This window comes from Adelges cooleyi, unplaced genomic scaffold (genome assembly GCF_023614345.1).
Source record: "Adelges cooleyi isolate 19-005CV unplaced genomic scaffold, UGA_ACOO_1.1 ACOO_flye_CR_arks_rails_tigmint_CR_PRNA_651, whole genome shotgun sequence".
Lineage (NCBI taxonomy): Eukaryota > Metazoa > Arthropoda > Insecta > Hemiptera > Adelgidae > Adelges > Adelges cooleyi.
In genome coordinates, this window is record NW_026096352.1 from 8909478 (window position 1) to 8934190 (window position 24713).

At 32.0% G+C, this 24713-nt stretch overlaps 1 protein-coding gene across 4 annotated transcripts in view; it reads left to right on the forward strand.

Annotated features, from left to right (window-relative positions):
* LOC126844259 (hemicentin-2-like) overlaps positions 1–24713 on the forward strand; it is a 261328-nt gene that overhangs the window by 166924 nt on the left and 69691 nt on the right. For 2 of the 4 annotated variants that reach the window (XM_050582304.1, XM_050582308.1), the window contains exons 1-4: positions 2319–2374; positions 6111–6246; positions 9970–10217; positions 16708–16821. In XM_050582304.1, the coding sequence (XP_050438261.1) occupies positions 2323–2374; positions 6111–6246; positions 9970–10217; positions 16708–16821 (550 nt within the window). In that variant the 5' untranslated portion in view covers positions 2319–2322. Of the gene's footprint in view, positions 1–2318; positions 2375–6110; positions 6247–9969; positions 10218–16707; positions 16822–24713 lie in introns of those variants that run through there. The other 2 variants (XM_050582305.1, XM_050582306.1) reach the window with 1 other exon arrangement.

The following is a 24713-nucleotide window of genomic DNA, read 5'->3' on the forward strand; positions in this document are numbered from 1 at the left end:
TAAACTATTTAGATTAGCCAAAATTATATTTTATATATTTAGAAAATAAAATATAATCTGACTTATTAAATTAGGTATACTTTATCCTTAAACGATATTGAACAAAATATCTGTCTTTACCGCGTTAATGTAATTTCATAACCAGCATTTATTTTGGAAATCGGTCGAGGGTTATTCCGGCTTGATAACCGATTATTTTTAATCTGGTAGGACCGTATTATACCAACCATCTAGATTTCAATGCGTTAGGCGATGAAAGCTCTACTACCCTCTACCTCAAGCTGGCTTTTAAAATAAATATCTATATATGACCCTTTTTTTTATAGACATTAATTTTAGTTGATTTTCCATTACAATAAAATGTTACAATAATATAATTATACGGTTTTTGTTATGCAATGAACGCCGTGGGAATTATTCTATATATTATAATACCTTTTATCACTTTTAGATTAATAAACGGACATTGTACAATTTCCGGTGATTAAAACCTTTACAGAAAATACAACGGTTATAAAATATAATATTAACTATAGTTAATTTTGTATTAATATTCTTAAGAGTAAAAGGCTTTAATTAGTTTATAGCTGTAGGCGGTTTAAAACAGTATCGCATCGCAGATAAAAGTGTAAAAGAAATTAAGTTATACAAAGGATCGTTCTTCGCCGACATAAAACAATTTAATACGTCTCAGTTTAGCGAATAAAATGAAATATATTTTACCATGTCTTATAATCAGGGTTTAACCGTTTTTATTAGTTAAATTATTTGCTACTAATTTTCGGGTTGTTTTAACATATATGAGTAAAATTGCCGTTTATATTATTTTTGAGTTGGTCTAACGGCTCTTTTTATTGAAAATTCGGTGTATCTCAACTGTGCACTATTATTAGGAGGATGTCATCATCGCGCTAGCGTTGCTCGAGTGAGTACAGCGACCCCCCGAAAAAGCAGTGTATAGTTTGTAAACACCGTAAGTTATTATTATCTAACTTGTTGAATGTGAAAGCTATGTCGTCGTTTAGATCTTAAGTAATTTTCGGTGGAAAAACACCGTCACCGACGCTGCCGCCACTGTCCCTTATCCGTTCAAGATTTATCCGACGACGGCGGAATACCGAATTACCCTTTTTAATGACGCTTTAAATCATTCGGCGGGGTTGGGGGAGAAGATATCTAAGGCGCGTATAAATCGTTCACGTGCATGTACAATAATATATGCAAAATGTAAAAGCGGTGCGTAATGGATATACGATATTGTTGGGCAGAAATCCGACCATACATAAGACGTTTAAATGCAGGGAGGCAATTTGTCGTTTAGCTCCCGCATTTTTTCACCATCCTCTTTGCGCCGCCCTCTTGTGAGACATTTTTTCCAATATAAGTTCCAGCACAAGTGACACGGTGGCGAGAGGTCGGCAAATGTATTTTCTACACAATAAATGAACGTTCCCTCGACAAGTCGACATACCATTACATTAATATTATAATAGCGCTCAGTGTGGGGTCAAAACTTTTGCATACCGCTGTTGTCTTGTGACCGCGATGAATCGTACCTGAGCGTTAACGTCAAAATAGTGAAGTGTTCATTTTGCCTGAAACAGAGTTGAAAAATCCAGACGACACAATATTGGAAGAGTACGAATTTTTTCGTCTCAAATTAACTCAAGTTAAAATAACTATAATTTTGTAAAAAAAAAAAACTCTAAATTCTACTAAGATAATGTTTACCGAACAGTTTAATTAACAGTTTACGAGTAACTCGATTAACGATACACATCACAATGTCACATCGCTTGAATTTACAAAGTTTATGTACACCGCATCAATTTAAGTCGTGCAATTACATAATATAATCTTTGTAGAGTTTAGTATAAATTAATTATACGTTTTTGGATATGTTTGTTAACTTTAACATGACAAGTTCATAATATAAGCCTGCAGGAAGGTGGGAGTATAAGGTACTAGTATATTTTGAATATACTCAGTTAGTCAGTAGTCTTCCGCTGTTGTGGCTATACTGACTGGCTCGCTTACTAGTTATTTCCTACCACTATTTATGCGTCCTTGAAAGCACCGTGTTATCTCGACCGGGGGGTGTTGTATGTCGGCCGTCATGTATCATGTAGCTTTCTTGTATACTGTGTTTTTTTTTTTGTATTTACATATTGGCAAATTGCTCTTTTTTTTCTGTATCGGCAATTTTTTATTTATTTTGACAACAACACGGTGCTTTCAAGGACGCGTAAATAGTGGTAGGAAATAACTATAAAGCGAGCCAGTCAGTATAGCCAAGACAGCGGAACGGTCAACATGGCTCCGATGATGTACTCTGTAATAAATCCTAAACGTCAGCACATAACTGAAGACATGGGTATATCCAAAAATTATCCACATAATATTTCAATCCATGAAAACTTTAACACAATAAAAGAACAGTTATTAATAATTTGTTTATATTATTATTTAATCAATAAATTCAGTGTACCAGTCATTTTTGAGATCAGAAAAAAATCCATTCTTAGCTTACCCCTTTCAGTATAACCTTTAAAAGTGCAAATTAAAACTTCGTATTACACTTTATAACTGCAAGGGCCCTATGCAATAACAATAATGCTCCAATTTTTTGGAATTTTTCGACACTATGAAAAAATTGTTATCCCTTTTAGGTGATGTTTATTGCGTTATGTGATATCTTTGTGTTAGTAAATAATAATCTGATTTGTGTGTTTGTTACACTAAAACATAGATTATTTTCCAACTATGGTACATTTTTCCGCGATAAAAATGTTTAACAAAGATCTTGACAACGAATATTGTTTTGCAGTGTGTGTTCGCAGAGAAAATATATTGATTATAAATCGGAAACGATAGGCTTTCGATATAAGTTTGGGATTTTGAGACTTCATTGCGGACACTTGTACATTGAAAATCAATTGCGACAGGGCCACGAGCTGAATATTGACACGTAAATGAAGAATCCCACGTGAAATTTAGAACCGTCAAAACACACACAGTCGACGAGTCATCTGTGTCTTGTTCCTATTTCAGTAATTTTTCTCCCGTTTCCGTGCCTCGAGGCCGCCACCACAAGAAGAATTCATTATTATCAACCTCATCCCTGGTGTATATATCCTGTAACACGGTATAATCATACTAGGTCAACATAATAATATGCTAATATATCAACGTGAGTCGTCGGTGATCGTACTTGCGCAACTACTGCACGTTTTCGTCGGGCTTATTATAAGGACATCAGTTTTGGTTGATAAGACTGGACAACTCTCATCACGCCAGTCTATACATACTATTTCCTATGTTAATGTTTGACCATTTGGTGCGATTTTATATACATATACACCTACAAGAGTAGGCGTCGTTTTTACTTAATCGAGGTCTGGTAAATTACCACCACGTATCTCGGTTGAAATCTGCACCAACGGCATAATAAAAATATTCTCTACTTAAAATAATTCTTTCCTTTAGCAGTGAAAATGTTTATAAATCGTTAATGTTTAGATAATAATGTGAATTTCAGCTATGCAGTGATTAGGAACTTTAAGATAATTATATTGGGATATGCCGAATTAGCCGGCTTTTGTATTTAACTTTTTTTAATCTAACAATAAGTAAAAAAATTAAAAATGATTTTAATAGTAATGAGCGTAGTATAAAGCGTGTATAAACGTTTTGTAACAGTAGCTTTACTATTTATTTGGATTAAAAATACAAATTAAATCCAGATAATCTCTATAAACCGGATATTTCAAAAACTAGTTCTTCAGTTTTACCCCTACATAATATTTATTTACAAAATATAAATATTATTTGAGATCATTAACAAAACTAATGATTTGTAACCACCTATGTTTATATAGGGAAAACTATTTGTTACAAACTGGTGAAATATTATTTTATTATAGACCTATTATCATAAAATAAGGACAAAGGGTACGTCTATTACTAAATAGTACAAAAAACGATATGCTTCGTGTGTCTGCTGCTGCTCTTTTCCCTTCACAGGGTTCCCTTTTTTTTTCATTAGAAAAAGAAAAACAGAAATTGTATTTCCATTAACTGTACCGTGTCGGCCCTATTTCTCTATACGGCAGATCCATTTAATTTTGTATTTTTTGTTTTGGAGACCTTTTTAGTTATGTAATTTTAATAATTTGACTGCATTATTAAACAGTACTCAATTTTATTTTTTGGAAAATTCTAAAATTTTATCAAATTTTAAAACTCTGTAAAGAAAATGGTATCGTATATCATTTTAATTAAGTTTTTTAATTGAAAATAATATACTAAAATGGTCGACCGGTCAATAACCAATTTTGAATCATTTTTGTTAAAGTTATTAGTGTTATGTTTATTTGCGCTCATCACCCAACCGTACGGCACCTCCAAGACAATTTTCAGCAAGTTATCCGTAATTTGGTTAGGCTCGGTTAATTCCCAGGGAATAAACCCACAACAAACTACCTCTGAGGCCACAAGGTATAGTCAACTCTCTGACACAACAAAACCAACTTACAGATTGGTTCCAGGGCCATGTACAATTATTATTCTGAATGTAAAAAAAAAAAAGGTAGATTAGGATAATCTAAATACTACTCGAACCACAATTAACATTGTACGGGTTAATGAGAGTGGAAAAAAAACGTAACAGCATTCTGTTAAGCCGAATTGAGCTTAACGTGTGCGAACCGACTGTGATACAAGTAGCTCATCCCTAGTATTGCGTAGTAAAAAAAAAGGAAAATCACGCTGGGGAAAGCGAATATTAAAAAAAAAAAAAAACCGTCAAGTGTAACTTTCTTCGTTGGAGCGTGGCGGCAATGGGCGGCTCTCTATTGGAAAAGTCGGTCTATTAATCAAACGACCGGGTGGCGGACGGACGCCGCCCGGTCTGATGACGGCACTTAGGGACTGAGGAAAAAAATGTAAGAAAAAAAAACGCTCGGCGTTGAAAAGCGTTGAGCGATTGCTTGTTGGCGAGGGAAAAAGCGTAAAAACGTTAAAGAAAATAAGAGAGCACAGAAGGGTAGACGGTAGACGGAAGGCGAACGGGATTTGTGGAGTTAAAAAATAAAATAAAAATAGATATATATATATATATTAAAGTGTTATGTCATATTATTATTATTATAGATATTACAATTATTATTGTTATTCGTTTAAACGATTTGTATTTAGACTTCGTGGATTCCCGTTTTTATCGTCGTTTATTTATTATTATATTCATTATTTATTTATTTTTTTTGCCACAGCCGCAATCTTATCTCGTTCATTATAATATATATAAAAGGCAATCGCGATGGTTATACATTTTGATATTTACACAGAGAGCGATGGCCAGGGAGTTGCGTCATCCCCGGCGCTCCGGGAGTCATTAATCGAAACACCGCAGGACCGCGGAGCCATAATTCATTTTTAGAAAAATACTCTTCATTTCATTTGCCGATATCGGTGTTTTCCGCCGTCATCGGCAACCGACAACAAGGAAACCGCGTTACGCCCACGTCCCTCTCGCTGGCCGCTGAATTAATATTATTGTCTCGGAAAACGGTCGTTATATTGTTTTAATCGGAAGTAATAATAATAATAATAAACCGCGCAACCGAACGGTCGGGAAGTTGATAAAGGAATATAAAAAAAAATAAATAAATAAACTACAAAGAAAATAAATTACAACCATAATGAAAACGACACTATTTAGCTTGACTGAAATAACATTTTTGTTGACTGTACTCTAAGTATAATTGCGATGGGTCACACAGAAAAAGTTCACTTAGACGATTGCTCGTTTAAACGCATCAACTTTCTTGATGTTACTAATATATATATAGATATTAGTATAATAATATGAATTTTAACTAGAAAGTAGAATTTCATTATAACAGCGTTATTCTTATTTTGCGTTTACCGTACTACGACTCTATTTCTGGACAACACATTTAAAAAAATATATATTTACGTAATATGATATCATAATACTGAAAACTTAATACTCAAACTTTCCATGTTTCTCCCTTAACTACTGGAGTTTTTAAAATAGTGTAATGACAATAAAAAAAAAATGTTTAACTTTTTTTCCTTTTTTTTTTCAGCAACATCTTCCATTGATGTCGAAGCTGTTGCGGGAACAGTGGCTTATTTGCCCTGTAATATGACACCAACAACGGCCGGCGACCGCGCTACATTGGTTATTTGGTATAAACGAGGACAGTCAGGACCGATTTACACGTAAGTTGTACATACTATTTTATTTGAATGTAAAACCATAGTTCTTGATGTTTTTTTTTAGTCAAAACTGTAACATTACTTAATGAATTAACATGACCATAGTTAATAATTAATAGCCCGCAGCTCGTACAGAGTATCTGACCTGTTTATTCTATTGCTGTGGAAATTTAGCCGTGTCCGACTGAATTTCAAATGCTAGTTATTCTGCAGAAAATGTATTAGTTTTCTAAAGTAAATAACAATCGACAACTGTTGTCAGAGAAGCCGGCTTGGACTTTAAAATGATTGACAGCAGATTTGCATACACAGCTGTTAGGTCCAATTAGATATGCAAGTCCTCTACAGTAAAATTATGATTGAAGCTAATTGTACGTTATTTGGTATAGTTTTCAAGAAGTTCTATTTAGATTGATGAAATAGAAAAAAAGCATAGCACGAGAAAAACACTAGCCTTATTTGTGCTAAACTGCATAATTAAAAAATGTGTATTGTTAATAATTCAGTGCAAAAGTAAGGGTATTCTTATTTAACTACATAGACTTTGGCTTACCTACTTACTACATACATTCATAATAATACTTTCCTATATTCCTCTATCTCGAATAAAAATATTTTTTTCTTATTTCTCTGTAAAATTCTATAGGTACGTTTATACCTAACTGAGGTGGTTTCTCACGTAACACGATCAGTTTGAAAAAGTTATTATTTTTTGGTTACGGATTCATATAGTTTAGACGACTTTTAATTGCATTTTGAACGAGCCAAGTTTAGCAGTCATCGTAAATGCGTATGTGAATCGCTCATCGTTGAAATTTCTTCCAGTCTTGTGAACTAACGCTAGATTTTAAACAACTTTACTAATAAAACAACTTGCTAGACTCTAATACACAGTGTCAGCGAACTATGTACATAACCATGGGCTTCGACGTCGCGAAATTCCTGAATATTATTGACAAACGCCTTTCTATAGTGCATAAGCTAAAACGCATTACGTCTGTTTAAACTATAGGTAATACAGACAAATCGGATGAAAAAAAATATCAAAGTAAAAAGTCAAGCAATAGAGATCAAGTCAACTATTCGCTCCTACCCATGTAGCCAAATGATTTAAACTTATTTTTGTAACGTTTGAAAGAGGATAATTTTATGTTTAAGAATCATTTCATATTTTTTTATTGAATCCAATTAAATAAAACATGATTTGTCTAACTATTTGCATGTTCTATGCGTTGATCTTAATAATAAAGGAAAAAATTGAAGATAATAAGGCAAATATTTATTTTTAGATAACGAGATGGTAGTAGAAGACCGTTGTGGTCTTATAAAACTTTTATAAAATGTTTAAATATTTTATATTTTTAATTAAAAATATTTTATTTTGTAACGATTATCGTTTGAAGTTTGGCTTTGTGATTTGTAAAAATATCTCTATTTAAACAATTTTAATCAAATTTATTATTAGAACAACATGATTTAGTAATGTTTTTAAGTGATCAGTTGTACGATTTAAAAAAGACTTATTAAATGAATAATGGGAAATATATTCAAATAAATATTAAATACAAATATTGGCCTTAGGCAGTTACCTTGAGGAAGACTGGTAGAGGTTATGCAAGTATTTGTTGAATTAAAGGATCGCATTCTGACAGAGAAAAGACAAGTCACAAAATTGCAAAATTTCACAAGTAAAACACAAGAAGAAAGATATTTTTAAAGAGTCGGAATATGAATAGTATTTTAATTAAACAAGCAAATATTGTATTGAGTAAAATGTTGTATAGTTTATTGAGTCGTATATAATTATGGTATTCGAAAAACTTATATTTAAAAGAACGAAAATGAAGAATATATCATGAACTATTGAATGGATTAAGGTCTATTGTGTACATGCTATGGTGTAAGGCATGTATAACCTGTAGTTTTATTTTATATACGAAGCGTTTACCGTTGTGAATGGTGGCTCCCCGTGGATAAGGTCTGGAGATTAAACCGAGAAAAAAGAAAATCATCGGATTTCAATGTCAGAAAAATGTAATACACAGAGTGGTACTCATTTAGGATGAGACACACATTTTCTTGGAAAATAATTGCAATTTTGTAGTTTATTTTGAAGACATTGTAATATTTTTTATTATTTTACAGTATTTTAAAGCTAATAAACATATACCTTTTTTAATATTTTCTAAAGCTTTGTCGACCATTGAATCTTAAATGGTACTGTATATACTTTATTAATTTATGAATTGAGGATATTTTGCTGTAAATGTTGACTGGTCGATAAACAGTTTTAATAATTATTTTTTAATTTATTACCGTTTAGAATGTAGGGTGGGAGGAAGGGCGGAGCGTAGTATAATTTGTATCTGCACACATTACTCTACTAAACCCTATCCTTAATTTTAAACTTAAATACTCTGAATTTATTATTAAAAACTGGTTATCGACTAGTCGAACTTATTAGAAAATTGTTTTTAACAAGAAAAGTTGATTGAATACATCGCACACTAGCTGGAATGAAAAATTGGATATGCATGAAAATGGTATTTCTGAACATTCATGTCAGCCAGTCTACCTACAACTGGGTAGAATCCTCGAGTTATATGCATTTAAATATTAAGCATGGAAAAAAATTCAGATTAAGAGTAAATTAATAGTGTTTATTTCAAAATGTCATGTGTACAGTTTTATATAGTTGATCTTTTAAGTTTATTCCTTGCCTATATTTGTCTAATGTTTGTACTTGCCTAATGTTTGTGACTAATAGAATATTTACTCCGAATATATTATTACATCCAATTTATTATTGTTATAGCTTATAATAGATATTTTGTATTTTACTGAATTTAAAAAATACCATTTCAGTAACGACAAATATGTTGTTTAATACATTGATTTTAGGCTCAAAATTATTCTAAAATGTTTTACCTTAAACCTTTCGGCGCTTTTTAATAATAATATTTTACTGAATTAACTGGAAACTGTGAGAGTCGCCCAGTGTTTGCTCCAGGAAACAAGATTGTTCGTCGAACGTGCCATATTGTACTACATGTAGACGTTTGCATTAAAATGTTAAATATTATGTATTTTTTTTATATGTGTATGTGTTTGTATTATTACATGACTATAGGCAATATTGTCCTAACAAGGCATCGACATACTTTATTTAGGTATCGAATGTCTAGTAATTAATTGTGGGGGGAGAGTTGTTGATTAAAATACAAAAGAGGGCGTTTTTTTATCTGACAACTATAATATTAATTGGCTTTATTCTACTTTAATATCCTAGTACCAGGAGACCGAGCTTTCTAAGTAAACAAATTGTTTGTTAATTTTTCATATGTGGTATAATTATCTCTAGCTAATATAAAAAAAATTACCCTATGTATATTAGTAGTTAATTTCTACATAGATGAATAGCGCTGTGTAAATGTACAAAAAAAAGAAAAATATATATATATATTATATTGGTATACAATTATTGCTCGCATTATATTATTTTATATGATTGATCATTCGCTATAAAAACGACCAAAGGTACAGTCAAAATTAAATTAACTATATTATGCAGTAGTACTAGTATTCAAATGGATATAACTAGGTAAAATAATTTATGAAAACATAAAATTTATATGACAATGAATTAATCATTATACGCGAATACAAAACATAATTTTATTTAGTTATAGATAAAAACTACTTTAATTGACATTTGTACACTTGCAGGTACGACGTGCGCAAAAGTAGCCTTATTGTTGCCCCCACGGCGGAAAAAGTCGACACGAAGAAAACACAAGGAGCTCATTGGGCCGACGAGAAGGCATTGGACCGCAGAGCTTTCTTTCGGGTCTCAGAAGATCCGGCTATCTTGGCACTTCAGAACGTCAATGAGAAGGACGGTGCCCTCTACAAGTGTCGCGTCGACTTCAAAAAATCTCCTACCAGAAATTACAAGGTCAACTTAACCATAATACGTAAGTATAATAATGATATTCTAATGATATACAAAATAAGTACTTATAGCGCTTGTAGTCGGAATGTACAAATTACGAGGAGCCTAATTTGTACTTCTTTTAATTGAGTAAGCTATGTTTTATTACATCCCAAAAAAATTGATTTTTCTATGGTCAGTTATTTTGTCTATAAGGACAATAAGTACTGTTTAAAAGTCTAATTCGTTGCATTTAAAAAACAATACTATTCTACGTACATTGTCAGCTTTTTAAACACTATGATTATTGATTAAATACATTTTTATTAAATTAATGCAATACAGAAAAAATGAATTTTATACAATATAATTTATTTAAACAAAATATTAAAATTAGAATATTATAATATAATCATATAAAATATTTAAATATAATCAACACTAAGTATGTTTATATTTTATTTTTGCTATTATCAGTTGAACATAGTACCTTATACCCGGATCAGAGATATTCAAAAAAAATTATTTGTAATGATTCATTCATATTATTCAGTTTAGTGGAAGTTATGGTTCTAACGAATCGTTGGGATGCAAATTAAAAATTTGTTTTTTCCTATAAAATATAAGTTTTATAAAAAACGTTTTCCGTCAACCGAAAAAAGTTGTTTTACAGTATTTCCAGAAAAATCAACCCATAGATTGCTATTTATTACCTATATTTACTACTGATAAGGTATCTATCTGTTATAAATAGATTGTTATAGAGTCTCTGTTAGACTAATGGATTTTTCACAACCGCAAAAAAAAAAATTGTACACACCAAAAATAGTCGACTATTTTTTTCTCGTCCCAATATTTTTTTGGAGTGACCAAATACTTGAATAACAATTTGTTAAATATTTTTGCAGCAAATATCAAGGAACGATTATTTTTTTTTTTTATTACATTATTATTTAAAAAATAAATTCGGTAAACCGTACATTTTTATAATTCAACACGAAAGCAACGTTCGATTACTTTTCCGTTAGTTAAACAAATGCTAAAGATTGGCGTTGCAGTTTACATTTGGCTTTAATTTCAATGACTAGGCAAAGCCATTAGATAGAGTAAGAGAAAATGAAACAAACCAAAATTGATTTACGGTTTGCAAGTCCTTAATTTTGAATTTTCCTAGCATAGTACCTTGTTGAACTCGATTCTATTAAATACATTATAAAATTAGTTTCGCTCAACAAACAAAATTATTTTAATCGGATAACATTATTAGTTGACGGTTAGTTAAAATATTTTCCTAACGCACGTGACAGTGCCCAGTAGCGAACATCTTGGAGTCGATGCCAGTGTCACATCATCATCACCGTTTGTTAACACTGTTTGTCGGTCTCGGCTAGATGTAGGCTTATATTATTATTATAGCGTGAAAGGCTCAACAAACTTTATTCATTTATTCAACGAGTTAGGAATGGTGTTTATTTACATTGATTACCATAATAATAATGGTGTTATCGCATCAACGTCAGCTACTCGTCTTGTGTGCTTTGGCGCTACATAGTCCATAGGCTTTGGGATGAATTTGTAAATTTATGAAATAGTAGTGGAACGCATTACACAATACGTGCACACATTACACACACACGAGCGCGCCAATATCAGTGAAAAAAGTTTTGCGTTTTTTGAATTCCATATTTAACTAGTCTTGATCGCGATAAAAATGTAAAAAAAAAAATAGGAATTCATTCGATGAGTCACACGCGTGCCAATGAATACCAAATAACACCAATATGCAATGACGTAGCGAATATAAGTGCAATAATAATAATACGAAAAACAATTAGTCGCAACAACGCAATGTCAAAACAAATTAACTGGCACATGGTACGACGGTCAAGCTTGTGCAACAATATTATCCGGTTTTATGAGAACGACCGTGTTGTAAATATTTTACACACTCGGGGGAGATGTATTGTTATTATTTTTGTTTTGCGATACTAAATTGAGTAATATAATTACACGATATAAGTGTAGGGCTGAGTATAATAAAAGTATATAATATTCGGTAAACTAATAAAGTCGTCCATAAAGACAGGAAAAATAAAATAGCGAATAAAAGTCCGTGCATCAAGTCCGTACTACTGTATATGCACAACGGCGACGCAGACCAAAGACAACGGTCGCATAAAAAACGTTACAAAAAAAAAGAAGCACAATCGCCGAGACGGGATGCCAAACGATACATTACGGTTTATCTCGAATTTTACGGGCCCGTATTAGTGCAAATGGGAACTTTGTGATGAGAAAACTGCCGTCAGACGTAACGCTATATGGACTATATAACTGCACACGGATCGTACAAAACGGAAATAAATGTGCCAGAACGTAAATAAACAATTACTACCGTTGTGGTCATAGAACATTTGGTGGATATTGAAACAACAAAAATAGAAACGGTTACAAAAATGCGTCACCGTCTTTTCATATTATGTATTTCTATGTGTACGATTACTATTATATATATGTAATGTGTACATGGACTATAAAATAATATGAATGCGTTGGTAAAATAAACAGATACGCATTAAAACCCAACAATTATTATGAAATTTTTACTAAAAACGTTACAAAAATGCGACAGAAAAATAAAAATTGTCCCAAAATTTAGTACCTACTAGGAGATTTATTAAAATTGATATAAAACATATAATACCATAGGTCTATTTTGGGATTTATCAGCGTATCGTACATTTGTCGATACGGTTCTTATTTACTTACTATACGGTTATTATTTTTTTGTTATTTAAATATTTCATGTTATATACACAATTTTATCCTGCGTGCTTTTATTGAAAATCAAAAACTATTCATTTACAAACAATTACGAAGTATAAAATATTGACTCTTTTAGAAAAACTATAAATATTATAATATTGAATTTGGGGCATTGCAATAATATTGCATTAGTGAGCACGGGATTATTTTTATAAAATGGTTTGGTAATACATTTTTTAATTTTTTATTTGAAGTGTTCAATCTTTGACAACGTCGAAATAAGATACGGCCGGGAGGTGCGGATTTTAAAAATATTAATGATATCGGATCGCTATTGAAGCTTTTAATCTACCGGTTGGAGAGTCCGGAATAATTACCGTGTTTGTTATAATTGCTATACGATGTCGGGCTAGCTTAGATCCAGTTAAGCGGCAAAAGCAATTTATATAGATTTTTTTCATTATAACCATAAAAAATAATAATTACATTGGCGAGTCTTTGATGTGAACCATCGCATAAATAACCATAACATTAAACCGACCATTATAGGTTAGCTCGTAAAAATATTAGATGTAAATACTGTGCGAAGATAAATATAAAACTTATTAAAAAATCTACAATGTTATCGACGGCAACTTTGTATTTGAAAACTGCAATGTGAATCGTGTTTATCTTACCTTCACGGTTCCGGCGGATTATGAAGGGGCTACAGCACAAATTTCCGAGGAAATGCTGAACCAGTGAAAAGAGAGCTTCTAAGAAACCTGCTGGCGTTCAAATACAACTTCAGTCGTTTAACTATTTAAAACATAATAATAGTAACGGTTGAGGAATAACAATAGCTAGGATAGGCTTGGGAAAAATAGCTGTGGTGCAAAGTTAACCGACTTCCTAGAAGCCTCTCTCTCGGTATTAGTTTTTTACAGAAGAAAGCAATAACATAAGTAAAACATATATTTTGAAATCATGGATTTAAAACAATTCAATAAATCTAGGAAATTTAGCAAAATTAATAGCTATTTGTTTGTGTAATAACTATAAACAAATTGTCCAATCAACAAGGTCCGATCCCAACTCTTTAATCATTTATATTATATGTGTACTCATACAAGGATATGTTTATAGAAGATTATTGTATTAAAGATTTTAGGCAATTTTATTATTACAAATATTCTACATTTCAACATGTTCTGTTAGTGTAGCACCAACAAGATCACAGTAGATACACCCGTGTGCCATGTATTAAGTTAACCCAGTATATTATACCGTGATCTCATGTCACACTGAATGGTGTGTCAGATTATCTGTGTAATAAATATATAATAAGAAAAATGATTTGTTATGGTTGGTTATAGCTTCAAAATTTGGATTTTACATTATTTCTAATCTATAAAATAATGATATCTTTTTCAATATAATCCAAAATTAACTTAGAATCTTTTATCCAATAGTTTTTATGTTTTACTAAATACAAAGAATTATTGTAATTTGTACCCCAATTTATAAGGTAATATTGTATATTTTTTAGTTGTAAAATGTAGATTTCTTTTATGTCGAACCTAGCTACAAGCACGATGCTAAATTGCCTATACAGAGCGCCGTCTGGTTTTTGTGTTATTTCATAACATGATCTCTAATATTATTAACATCTAAAAGCTATTCTACTATTCTGAAAACTTGGAATAGAATTTGAATGCATATTTGTTGCAGAAAACATTGCAATTTTATTGAGCACACATCGTTTATGACACAATAAAAAGCTTAAAAAAGTATTAATACTGTTGCTGTCATAATGATCACTCTTAATAAGTTGCTTTATAGCGCAATAGTTAGTTTTCATAATATAATGCTTTAACAACTAAATTAATCGTTATCACATGAGTCATATTGTCATAAACAATTATTTTTAGAAAAATCGAATATATTTTAATATGGTTATACACAATAGAAATCAGTATTTTCTTATTAAATAGGCTCAAACAATTCTATTTTTTTTTTACAATTTCAACAAACACATTTTAATTTTAAATTAACATTAATTATAACTTTTTCACTATTACACTAATAAAATATTTATATTCGTTTATATTACTGTCGATAACCTTCATAAAAATATAAATTCATTTATTTTCATATTATTGAATTTAGTTTTAGCATTTTATCATTATACAAATAGATGGTATTCCTGTGAAGCTATAAAAAAAAACTTAAAACCACAGTTACTTTGCTATCGGTGTACAACTAATAATCAGCTATAACATTGCTGTTCTTTGTCTAAAAGATGTTCTGTGTTGGTAGGTGATATACTTACTTAATCTTTCTTTTGCAATTTTCCGGTCTGCTCGTTAATTAAATATAAATGCAAACGAAAACATTCCAAGTGTGTATTAGCAACCGAGAGAGAAAAAACCCCGGAATTTCAGTTAACGAGTATCTCACTTGTTGCTGCATACCCTATATATTGTACGCGCTGTATAAACGTGACCCAACAATATTGTAATTTATACGGTATTTTGCACTATGTATTCAGTTACACGGAGAAGCAGCACTGGGGAAAACACCTTTGGGATCGTTTATCACGGGTGATTTGCTTTGAGGAAAAAAATAAATAAAAATACCAAATAGCCGTTTTACTGTATTTCCGACAAACGTGTGCGGCGGACTGCTATGCTTAATCCGTTTAGCGCCAAACCCGACCGTTTAAGACGTTTAGCCAGCGACTTACACAGTTTTATGGCTTGCATGTATAAACCGTTGTCACGCCGGTGGTAGTATATGGTACCGGCATTATTAACCTTGCATGAATTATTGCAATATTGTTTTGGGTGAAGAATGAAACGTATAAATTATATGAATATTTTGCCTACTTTTCATCGTATATTGGTGTGTATGATATTATATTATATTATAGCATAGCATAAGATCCAAGATGTGAGAAATTTTTTTTGTCTAGTTGCAGTTCAATATCGATGTATGAGTCAAAAGTACAAGTCGAACTAGTAGAATTAAACTGTTTTACAATAATATAGTTAAATAGTTTTATTTTATACTCGGTATCATTTATTTATATTAATATTTTAGTGAAACGTTAAAAAATTTTAAAAATGAGTAACTGATTATATAAAAAAAACATATTTATTTATTAAACAAATTACTTGGCAAATTATGTTATTTTGTGAATATTATTATTACCCTCGACATTATGTGGTATTTCTATAAATTTATATCAAAGAAACCTGTTCGAATAATAAATCTCTAAAATTTCAAGTTACCTATAAGTACTTCCTTGTACTTTTTTTTGCATTTGATTAACAGGAAATATTAATGTTTTATTAAAAAAATTCCATCAAAATAAAATTTTATAATTAAATAAAATATTTTTAAAACTGAAATGGGACAAAATTACTTTCTGGATATTTTTCATAATAAAAACTGTTTTCATCATGTTACGGTCAATTGAAACAAGATTAAAACTTAATACATTTTTTGGAATTTCCAATTTGAATAGAATGCTATCGGTTAAAAATGGTTAGCCGTGGCTTACTCTTTCTTCTTACGGATATTCATTGGAAAACGTTAATTAAAAAACGTATATAACATTATATATATTATTTATAGAAAGCACTATAGCGAGTATTTCTTGTAAAACAACAAAAATAATTATTATTTAGTAAAATTATTAGAATATAGTGATGGATGGTATTGAATGCAAATAAAACAATTTTAATTTACAATTTATTAATGTTCAGTATTATACTTGTTTTCAGTTCCACCTGACCGTTTGAGTGTGCTCAATGAAAAAGGAGCCCACATACCTCATTATATACTGGGACCATATAAAGAAGGGACATCTGTCGACATTACTTGTATTGCCAGTGGAGGTATTGTATATTTGATTTAATAACTTGTATACATTATGTGTAAATTGTTTTAAAGCTTAGTACCGAAAATCTCTTCTTTATCGTTGTTCGATTTCGAACGTCGTGACTTTCATGCAATTATGTTATTTCGATTGGATACATTTCCCCAAAACTCTCTATTCCCTGTATTCCGGATGCTTTCTGACATTGACATTTGTGTGAGGATTTTAATTTGGTCTATATAGCGGATGGGGGGTCTGCCTCTGCTCCTCTTTCCTTCGACTTTTCCTTGGATAATGTCCTTTTCAATACCATCTCTTCTTATCACGTGGCCAAAAAATTTTAGTATTTGGCTCTGAATTGTGACCAAGAGGCGGTCTTGGGCTTGTATATTAAGTTCCAGTATTATAGATACATTCGTTCTATGGTCAGTCCATGGAATTCGTAACATCCTTCTATATGCAATCATTTCAAATGCTTCTATTCTTCGTTGACACGATGAATTTAAGGTCCATGATTCGGAGCCATATGTCATTATAGGGAATATCAGTGTTTTCATTAGATATAACTTCGTTCCTTTTCTGATATCATGATCCTTCCATATTTTGACAAGTTTGGCAATCGCAGTTTTAGCCATACCCACTCTTCGTTTAATTTCCTCTTCCGAACCACCTTTATTTGATAAAAGTGCACCTAGATATATTACACTGTCTTTACGATCTATATTGGGTATGAGGTTAAACGTGAGATGTAAAGTTTTGGTCCTATCAATAGCGATTATTGAGCATTTTGATCTATTAAGTTTTAGGCCTGCCTAAATTTTTCTACTAGTTCTAGAAGGTTGGCCATTTCCATTTCTGTTTTTGCTAAAAGCACCGTAGCATCAGCGTATCTTTAATTGGAAATTTTTTTGCCACCAATGGACACTCCTCCATTCCATATGTTAAAGAGTAGTGGTGATAATATGCAGCCCTGTCTTACGCCTTGTCCTATTTGAAAACTCTCAGAAAGATCGAACTCCATACGGACATACGCTTGGTTATTGGCATATATCATTTTTATTATTGCTATTAGGTGCTCTGGCACTCCCATTTCTTTTAGAATGAGCCACAGAAGATTCCATTTAACGGTGTCGAAAGCTTTAGTATAATCTAAGAAGCAGCAGATAGCAGTAATATTATATTTGTAGTATTTTTCTATTATCTGTCGGATAATTAGGAGTTGGTACCTTGTTCCTCTTCCCGGCACAAACCCTGCTTCTTCTTGAGAGATTTGTGGGAGCAGATATGGTTTTAGCCTTTCTTGTATCACATATATCATGATCTTACTTGTATGGGGAATTAGGGCTAATGGGCTTCTTATCTTTGAAGATGATTTCCATCTGTTTCTTACCAAAATATAGTCAATTTGATTTCTATATTGACCGCATGGAGACTGCCAGGTATATAGTCGGCGAATATGATGTTTAAATTTTGTGTTTGTAATAAAAAGGTTGTTTTCTATACAGAAGTCCAGAAGTCGATCTCGCTCATTTCTTACACCTATCCCATATTTTCCTACTACAGATCTCAGATAACCCTCGTTGTTAGTGGTGCCTATTTTCGCATTAAGGTCACCAGTCACGAACAATAGTTCTTTAGTTGGAATGGTTCTAACTACTTCAGTTAACTGTTCATAGAAATGATCAATTTCTTCTTCAGACGCTGTAGATGTTGGAGCGTAAACTTGGACAGTATTGATATTTACTGGCGTCGCTTGGAGTTTTACCGACATTATTCTACCATTAAAAGTATTGTAGTCTAGAACTGTGTTTTTTATATCTTTGTTTATAATTACTGCTACACCATTTCTGGAGTCCTGTTCATTACTTGAAGAGATGACTAAGTTACCATTTATCGTAGTAAAATGGCCAATTGTTTTCCAATGTGTTTCTGATACACCTGTAACTGCAACATTTTTTATAGTGTTTTCTAGTATTGGTAGTTTTCCTGGTCTATTTAATCCTCTGACATTCCAGCTACAACGCTTAATCATTGTTGGATTGTATTTATGGTTTCGTCCAGACGCATATTTTCTATGTAGAGCCCGGTTGCCCACTCCATCATAGCCAGTAGCCCATTTAACACAGTCAACCCTGGAGTCACTGCGCCGATTGCCAGTCGGGTTGCATGGCCTATTCCCTTCATTATAATTGTATTCTTGCATGTTGGTTTTCATGGGAGTGATTGACACGGTAGGGTCCCGCTTCTTTCCATATCGCAGTGTTACAGAAGGAGATTCTTCTTGTAAGTGTGCTTGATCGTACCGATGTTCGTCTTACTGACTGTCGCCACGATCATCTAATAATGAAGCTGCTGCCCTTCATTATGGCTATTGCGATGCTGTCGCATCGGGCGATGAGGACGCCTTATTCTCTACGCCATTACCTACTGGAATCATCCGCCTGGAACTTTTCGCCAGTAGGAGCTCGGGGCTCCGGGTTCGCCAAACCCGTAATACTAATTAATTAGTATCCCCCTGAGGGGAATATCGAAAATAAATTAAGAAAATATTGTACAAATGTTCGATATAATGTAATATTATTCTAATTTATTATTGAAAAAATAATTGTGTCAGTGGATTTTATTTCGGGGGTTGCTAACTTTTAATGTACCAAAATAAGTAAAAAAATGACATAATGCACTGTCATTAATAATTTATAGTTTCTGAAGCTTCGAGAGGGTTGCAGCCCCCTCATACCCTCTCCTAAATATGACACTGAATTTAATTATTCTCGATTCTAATGATCCATACTTTTTAATTAATTAGAAAATAACCAATTGACCACTATATAGCATAATAGTACAATAATAATAACAGTAACTATAGCACAAGGAGAGCTATAGTTTAAGTGTTTAACTGACGCCTCTCGAATAAATGTAATACATTTTTTTTTGACATAATCTTTATTTAAAGCTCGCTCAATTTTCGTATTATTTCGTATTCATATTATACGACAAGCGAATTTAAAGAGTCTTTTCGCAACAGGCTGTTACTTTCTTCAGTTACTTTATATACTGCTACTGCAATAGAAAATTAATGCTTACTTTAGATTCATTAGAACATCTGGTTGCTGCTACCACTGTGTATGTGTTACCGGGGAAACTAACGAGGTTGCAATTAAGTATAAATAGTAAACAATGTATCAATCAGTGTACATGTCATTCTTGTTTGACTTTTAATACGATGTAAACACTTTTACTGTATTTTGCAGCAAGCAGCTTGTTCGTTATTCATATTAAGTTTCATACATAACTGGCGGGCATTAACATTTATTATCAAAGTTGAAGTATTGTTTTACTAAAAAAAGTTTACTAAGAAAAAAAACAGCGATAGTAAATTTTTGCTGCTTAAGTTAAAAAAAGCTGAAGAAAACATTTTTTCCTTAATTGTTTTCCATTGAAAAGAAATTATTTTGAAATTTGAATTTTTTTTTCGGACAACGAAAGATTATTTAAGAGAAATTTAAACTTTTTTTTATTGAATCTGGTTAGTTTTTTCTTTATTTAATCAAAATAACGTGAAAAATAATTCAAACATTTTTAAAAATTTTTTGTTTGACGGATCAATAGGAAAATGTATTACTATTTAATGTAACTCTCAATGTAAACTGTACTATTAGATTATATGAGTTATTATAATATATTTTTTATTAACAAAAAAAAAAGAAGAATTACATGAGAAACAAAAGAGGCATATCATATTTTACGTAATGAAAAAACATGGGGTACCTACACAATTTTTTATTTCATACGACCTAGGTACTCGAGTTCTACCACACAGTTATTAAAACATATACGAGTATATGTGTTATGTCGGGGGGTCAAAAAAAAATTAGTGTAACGAAAAAAATGCAACGTTTTTTGGTGCTAGAAACTTGAAATTTAAACCATAACTCCCTTATAATGGTCTCATACAAAGTAGGAATTTAGGAGTTGAAATTCATCCCCCTTTTAGCCCTTAGAATGAAGCCATAAGACATTGGCCTGTCATAAGACTTATTAATAATCTTATGTTTTTCCCCAAAGGAAAAAACTCCTTTTTTTAAGGTATAAAATGGTGACGTCACACTATTGGAATACGTCATCGCCTTGTTGAAGTGTGCATATTTGCCAAGTTTTATTTTTCAATTTTTAACATTATGTAATATAACCATTCCTCGTGGGTTTCCGTGCAGCTATTGTGTACAGGAACAACGTTTTGAGGTATGCAAACACAATCGTTGACCCAATTGTCACCGGGTTTAGCAGGTAGTGATGAAATGTTACTAAAGGGTGAAACATCACCGAAGGGGTTACTAAAAGTAATTTACACCGTCCGGGAAAATTGATTAATATTTCCAAGAAAATAAAATGAAGTGTAACATGAATAAATAAAGGTAACAAGCTAAAATATTGATAAGTTACCCAGAACAATTATTATTGACATAATATAACCAATTCATAGCATAGCATAGCAAACAATAGCATAAATCCATACTAGACGGGGAATTTTCCGGTGCTAGCATTAGGTATGTAATTATACAGAACATTTTTTATTTTCCGTTTTATACGCTTTCTCAGAATTCCGATATGGTTTCATTCGATATCCGCTCGGTTTTCTAGTTAAATAACTAATGTTATGTGAAGGGTCGCGGAAGCGGTTATTTTTTTAAACAGTAAAGTATAACAAAAATAATTGGCTAAACACGTGTTTTGACATATTTATTTATATGTATTAGGCATGAGTTCTAACTAGTTTTGCAAACGAAAATAACTGTACAAAAATATAGGGATGTCATCCCTTATTTATAATGTTTGGTTTTGATCATTTTTTTTTCTGTTTGAAAGAGGAAGGCTTTTTATACTTCAGTTTTATCTCCAGTTTTTTATTTACCAAAAAATTAAGGTAAATAAATAAATATAAGTATAAAATTCCAATACTTATTACCTTGCATAGAAATTAAAAATTCAGTTAAAAGCCCATACACCTTGTAAGATGTATTTATCTCTGTATTCCTATACTTTTGACGCGTATTTCGAAAGCTTTAATACCCGATGATTTTTTACCTTATAATTATTAAAAGTATTAACTTTATTCCATTGCGTCTTCCCATAAAGGATGCCGCACCGACAAGTAAGTCGATTATAATTTCTTTGATCGACGGTAGAGAAATGCTAGAGGTAAAACTAGAATAAAATGAAACTTGAAAACATAATATTAAACCAGAGCTTAAGATTTTGCTCCCTAATGCTGTCAACGTATTTAAAATCGTATTCCTTAGGTGCCAAATATTTTTTTATTATCGTTCGCAAATATAAGGAGCTTTCCGATTTGCTTACACGCACTGAGTAGACCTAAGAAGCCACCAAACGTGCAAAACGACTTAAAAATAAAAATGAACAATAATGTTTGGTATTTACCTAACCGATATAACTGCTCAACCCTAAAGATCCTCGCAATATCTTTAGGAAACTGGTCGAATCTGCTAATACACCAACCGAGATTATCATAGGTTCAACTCTCTAAACCCAGAAACATGCCTAGTGCCTATTCAATTCCAATGTAATATAATGATCCTGGAATAAAATTACAAGAACGTTTATTTTTAACATCACGTTACACGACACGTAAATGTTTACAAAGTCCACACACCCTTGTACATTACTTTTATCCAAAGTAAAAATATCCGTATATTAAGTTCCGAAATTGAAATTTTCGATAACACTAAATCTCATAACATAGTAATGCTACGAACTACTATATTTAAGAATTTCACATTTGCAATGACATTTTCGTTGCATTTTTATGTAATTTATTTAAATCCTATATTTAAATAATGTATTGTAAACTATAACGTCTTCTTATTAGGTAATTCATAGACTAATTTGAATCATTTATTATTTTTTAATAAAACAAAAATAGGCTACAGATTTTAGACATGGCTAAATATTTTCACCCCTTCTACAGGGAATGGGTTTTTAAAATCTTTCTGGTTCATTAACATTTATTGTTATTATTATATTCCAAATTGGTAATTTGGAACTAATTCGTTTTTTTATCGGAATTTCCTTACTGGGAATTCTACATCACGCATATTTATTTATCGAATTATTTTTGGGAGGTATAGTCGGGTAGCTCCAAAGACTTAACGCTACACGAGCAAGCAAATTCCCTAGAGCTCGAACACCTTATTATTCCCATTTCCATGAAATGTGTATTTTAAACTTAGACTCGTTTGAGTATCTTACATTTTCCCGAGAGTCACGTAACACCTTAAGATAAATTTAATTAAAATTAAATGGTTTTTTTCGGGGGGCATTTTTGAAACGTTTATCTGTCGTGATGATCATAGTTTTGTCCGTCTAATACTTTGAAGTTAAATCGATTTAAAATTAATGACCAGATTTCATTTCAGATATACCATTCTGTATTATTGTAATCATCTATTAAACACTGATTAATGCATAATACAAGTATGCCAAATGGTAGTGACACTGCTGACGTTATAAGAGTGAAATGATCATGGTGGTTGTGATGTTAAGAAATAAAACACTTGATTACCAATTACAATTATATATTTTACAAAATTATAACATTACAACGGCCGTCGCGGAAGTGAGCGGCCGCCGGTTTCACCGTGCAGACGTGATGCACCTGTTATCGCGGGGAATCTCCATGATAACGGCCGTGATAAGATGATTATTTTCTTTTAATGGTTTAACTGCCCGTCATGCAAATATCATGCTTATATATTAAGTTTACGGCGGTATAAAAGAGAACGACATAAATAATGGTCGACACGTCGTGTGTGACGTGTACGGCGTGTTTTGTCTGTGACCACGGCTTGTACTGCTGCTACCTAAGAAAATATTATGATAACGATGATGATGATAATAATGGTAATAATAATAATACCGTATTCTCTTTTCGTGGACCGGTAAAAAGCACCCGCGATCTTGCGAAATCTGTGTTTTATTGCAAATACGCAATTGTTGTTACCGCAGGAGATAAAAAAAAAAAAATATATATATATATATACATAAAAGGATGAAAGGAATGGAAAAAAGAAAGGACCGGAGCGAAGAGAGTCACGAATACAGGCTGTCGATATGTCCAGGACGTGGTCGACCCTCCCCACTGTTTCTGTTTGGCACTTTATTGCCGCCGCTTTTCTGTTTCGGATAACAAAATAAAAACAACGTGATTGGAATAACAAAGTGAATGGGTTTACGCACACATACACACACATTTGGTGCCACGACCGTCGTCGATTTGAATATTACACAGCCGCGTAGGGCGTGGGGTGAACACGACCGAATGTGAACGGCCACCACAACGTGACATTTAAATGAAAAACGAAAAAGTATCTCGGACCAGCTAAGTCTGCTGTCCGTAGTCCAGACCAAAATGTAATTGACTCTTGTCAGTTGTATTATAAGAAAACTATAGCGGCCACCTTACACGACATCCATGCTAACACCGCAACAAAACGTTGGTTTGTTCATAACAAATACATACATTTAAACTTTGTTCAAATATTTTGTCTGTTGATTTAGCCTTCGCCTTCTGGTTTTATTAAGGCTCTCTGTCTTTCTTTCGCCATTTCCGTTTCTATCGGTCGTGTTTCCTTCACTTTGAAAAGTCTCCTTGTGATCTTCGCCCCGCACTTTTTTGTTATTGTCCTTTGATTTCCCTCAGTAGAAAACATCCCTTGCAATACCTGTTTAACGTCTGTCAGTTTCCTCCCCTATATTTCCCCTACCCTCTTGTTATTTCAATTGATTTTTTCTTTTGTCTTAAAAAGTGTGTTCCGAACTTATTTATAGAGTTAATTGATGTAAAACTCAAAAATTATTTATGTATCCTAGTACCACGTTAAAATTTGAATTTTT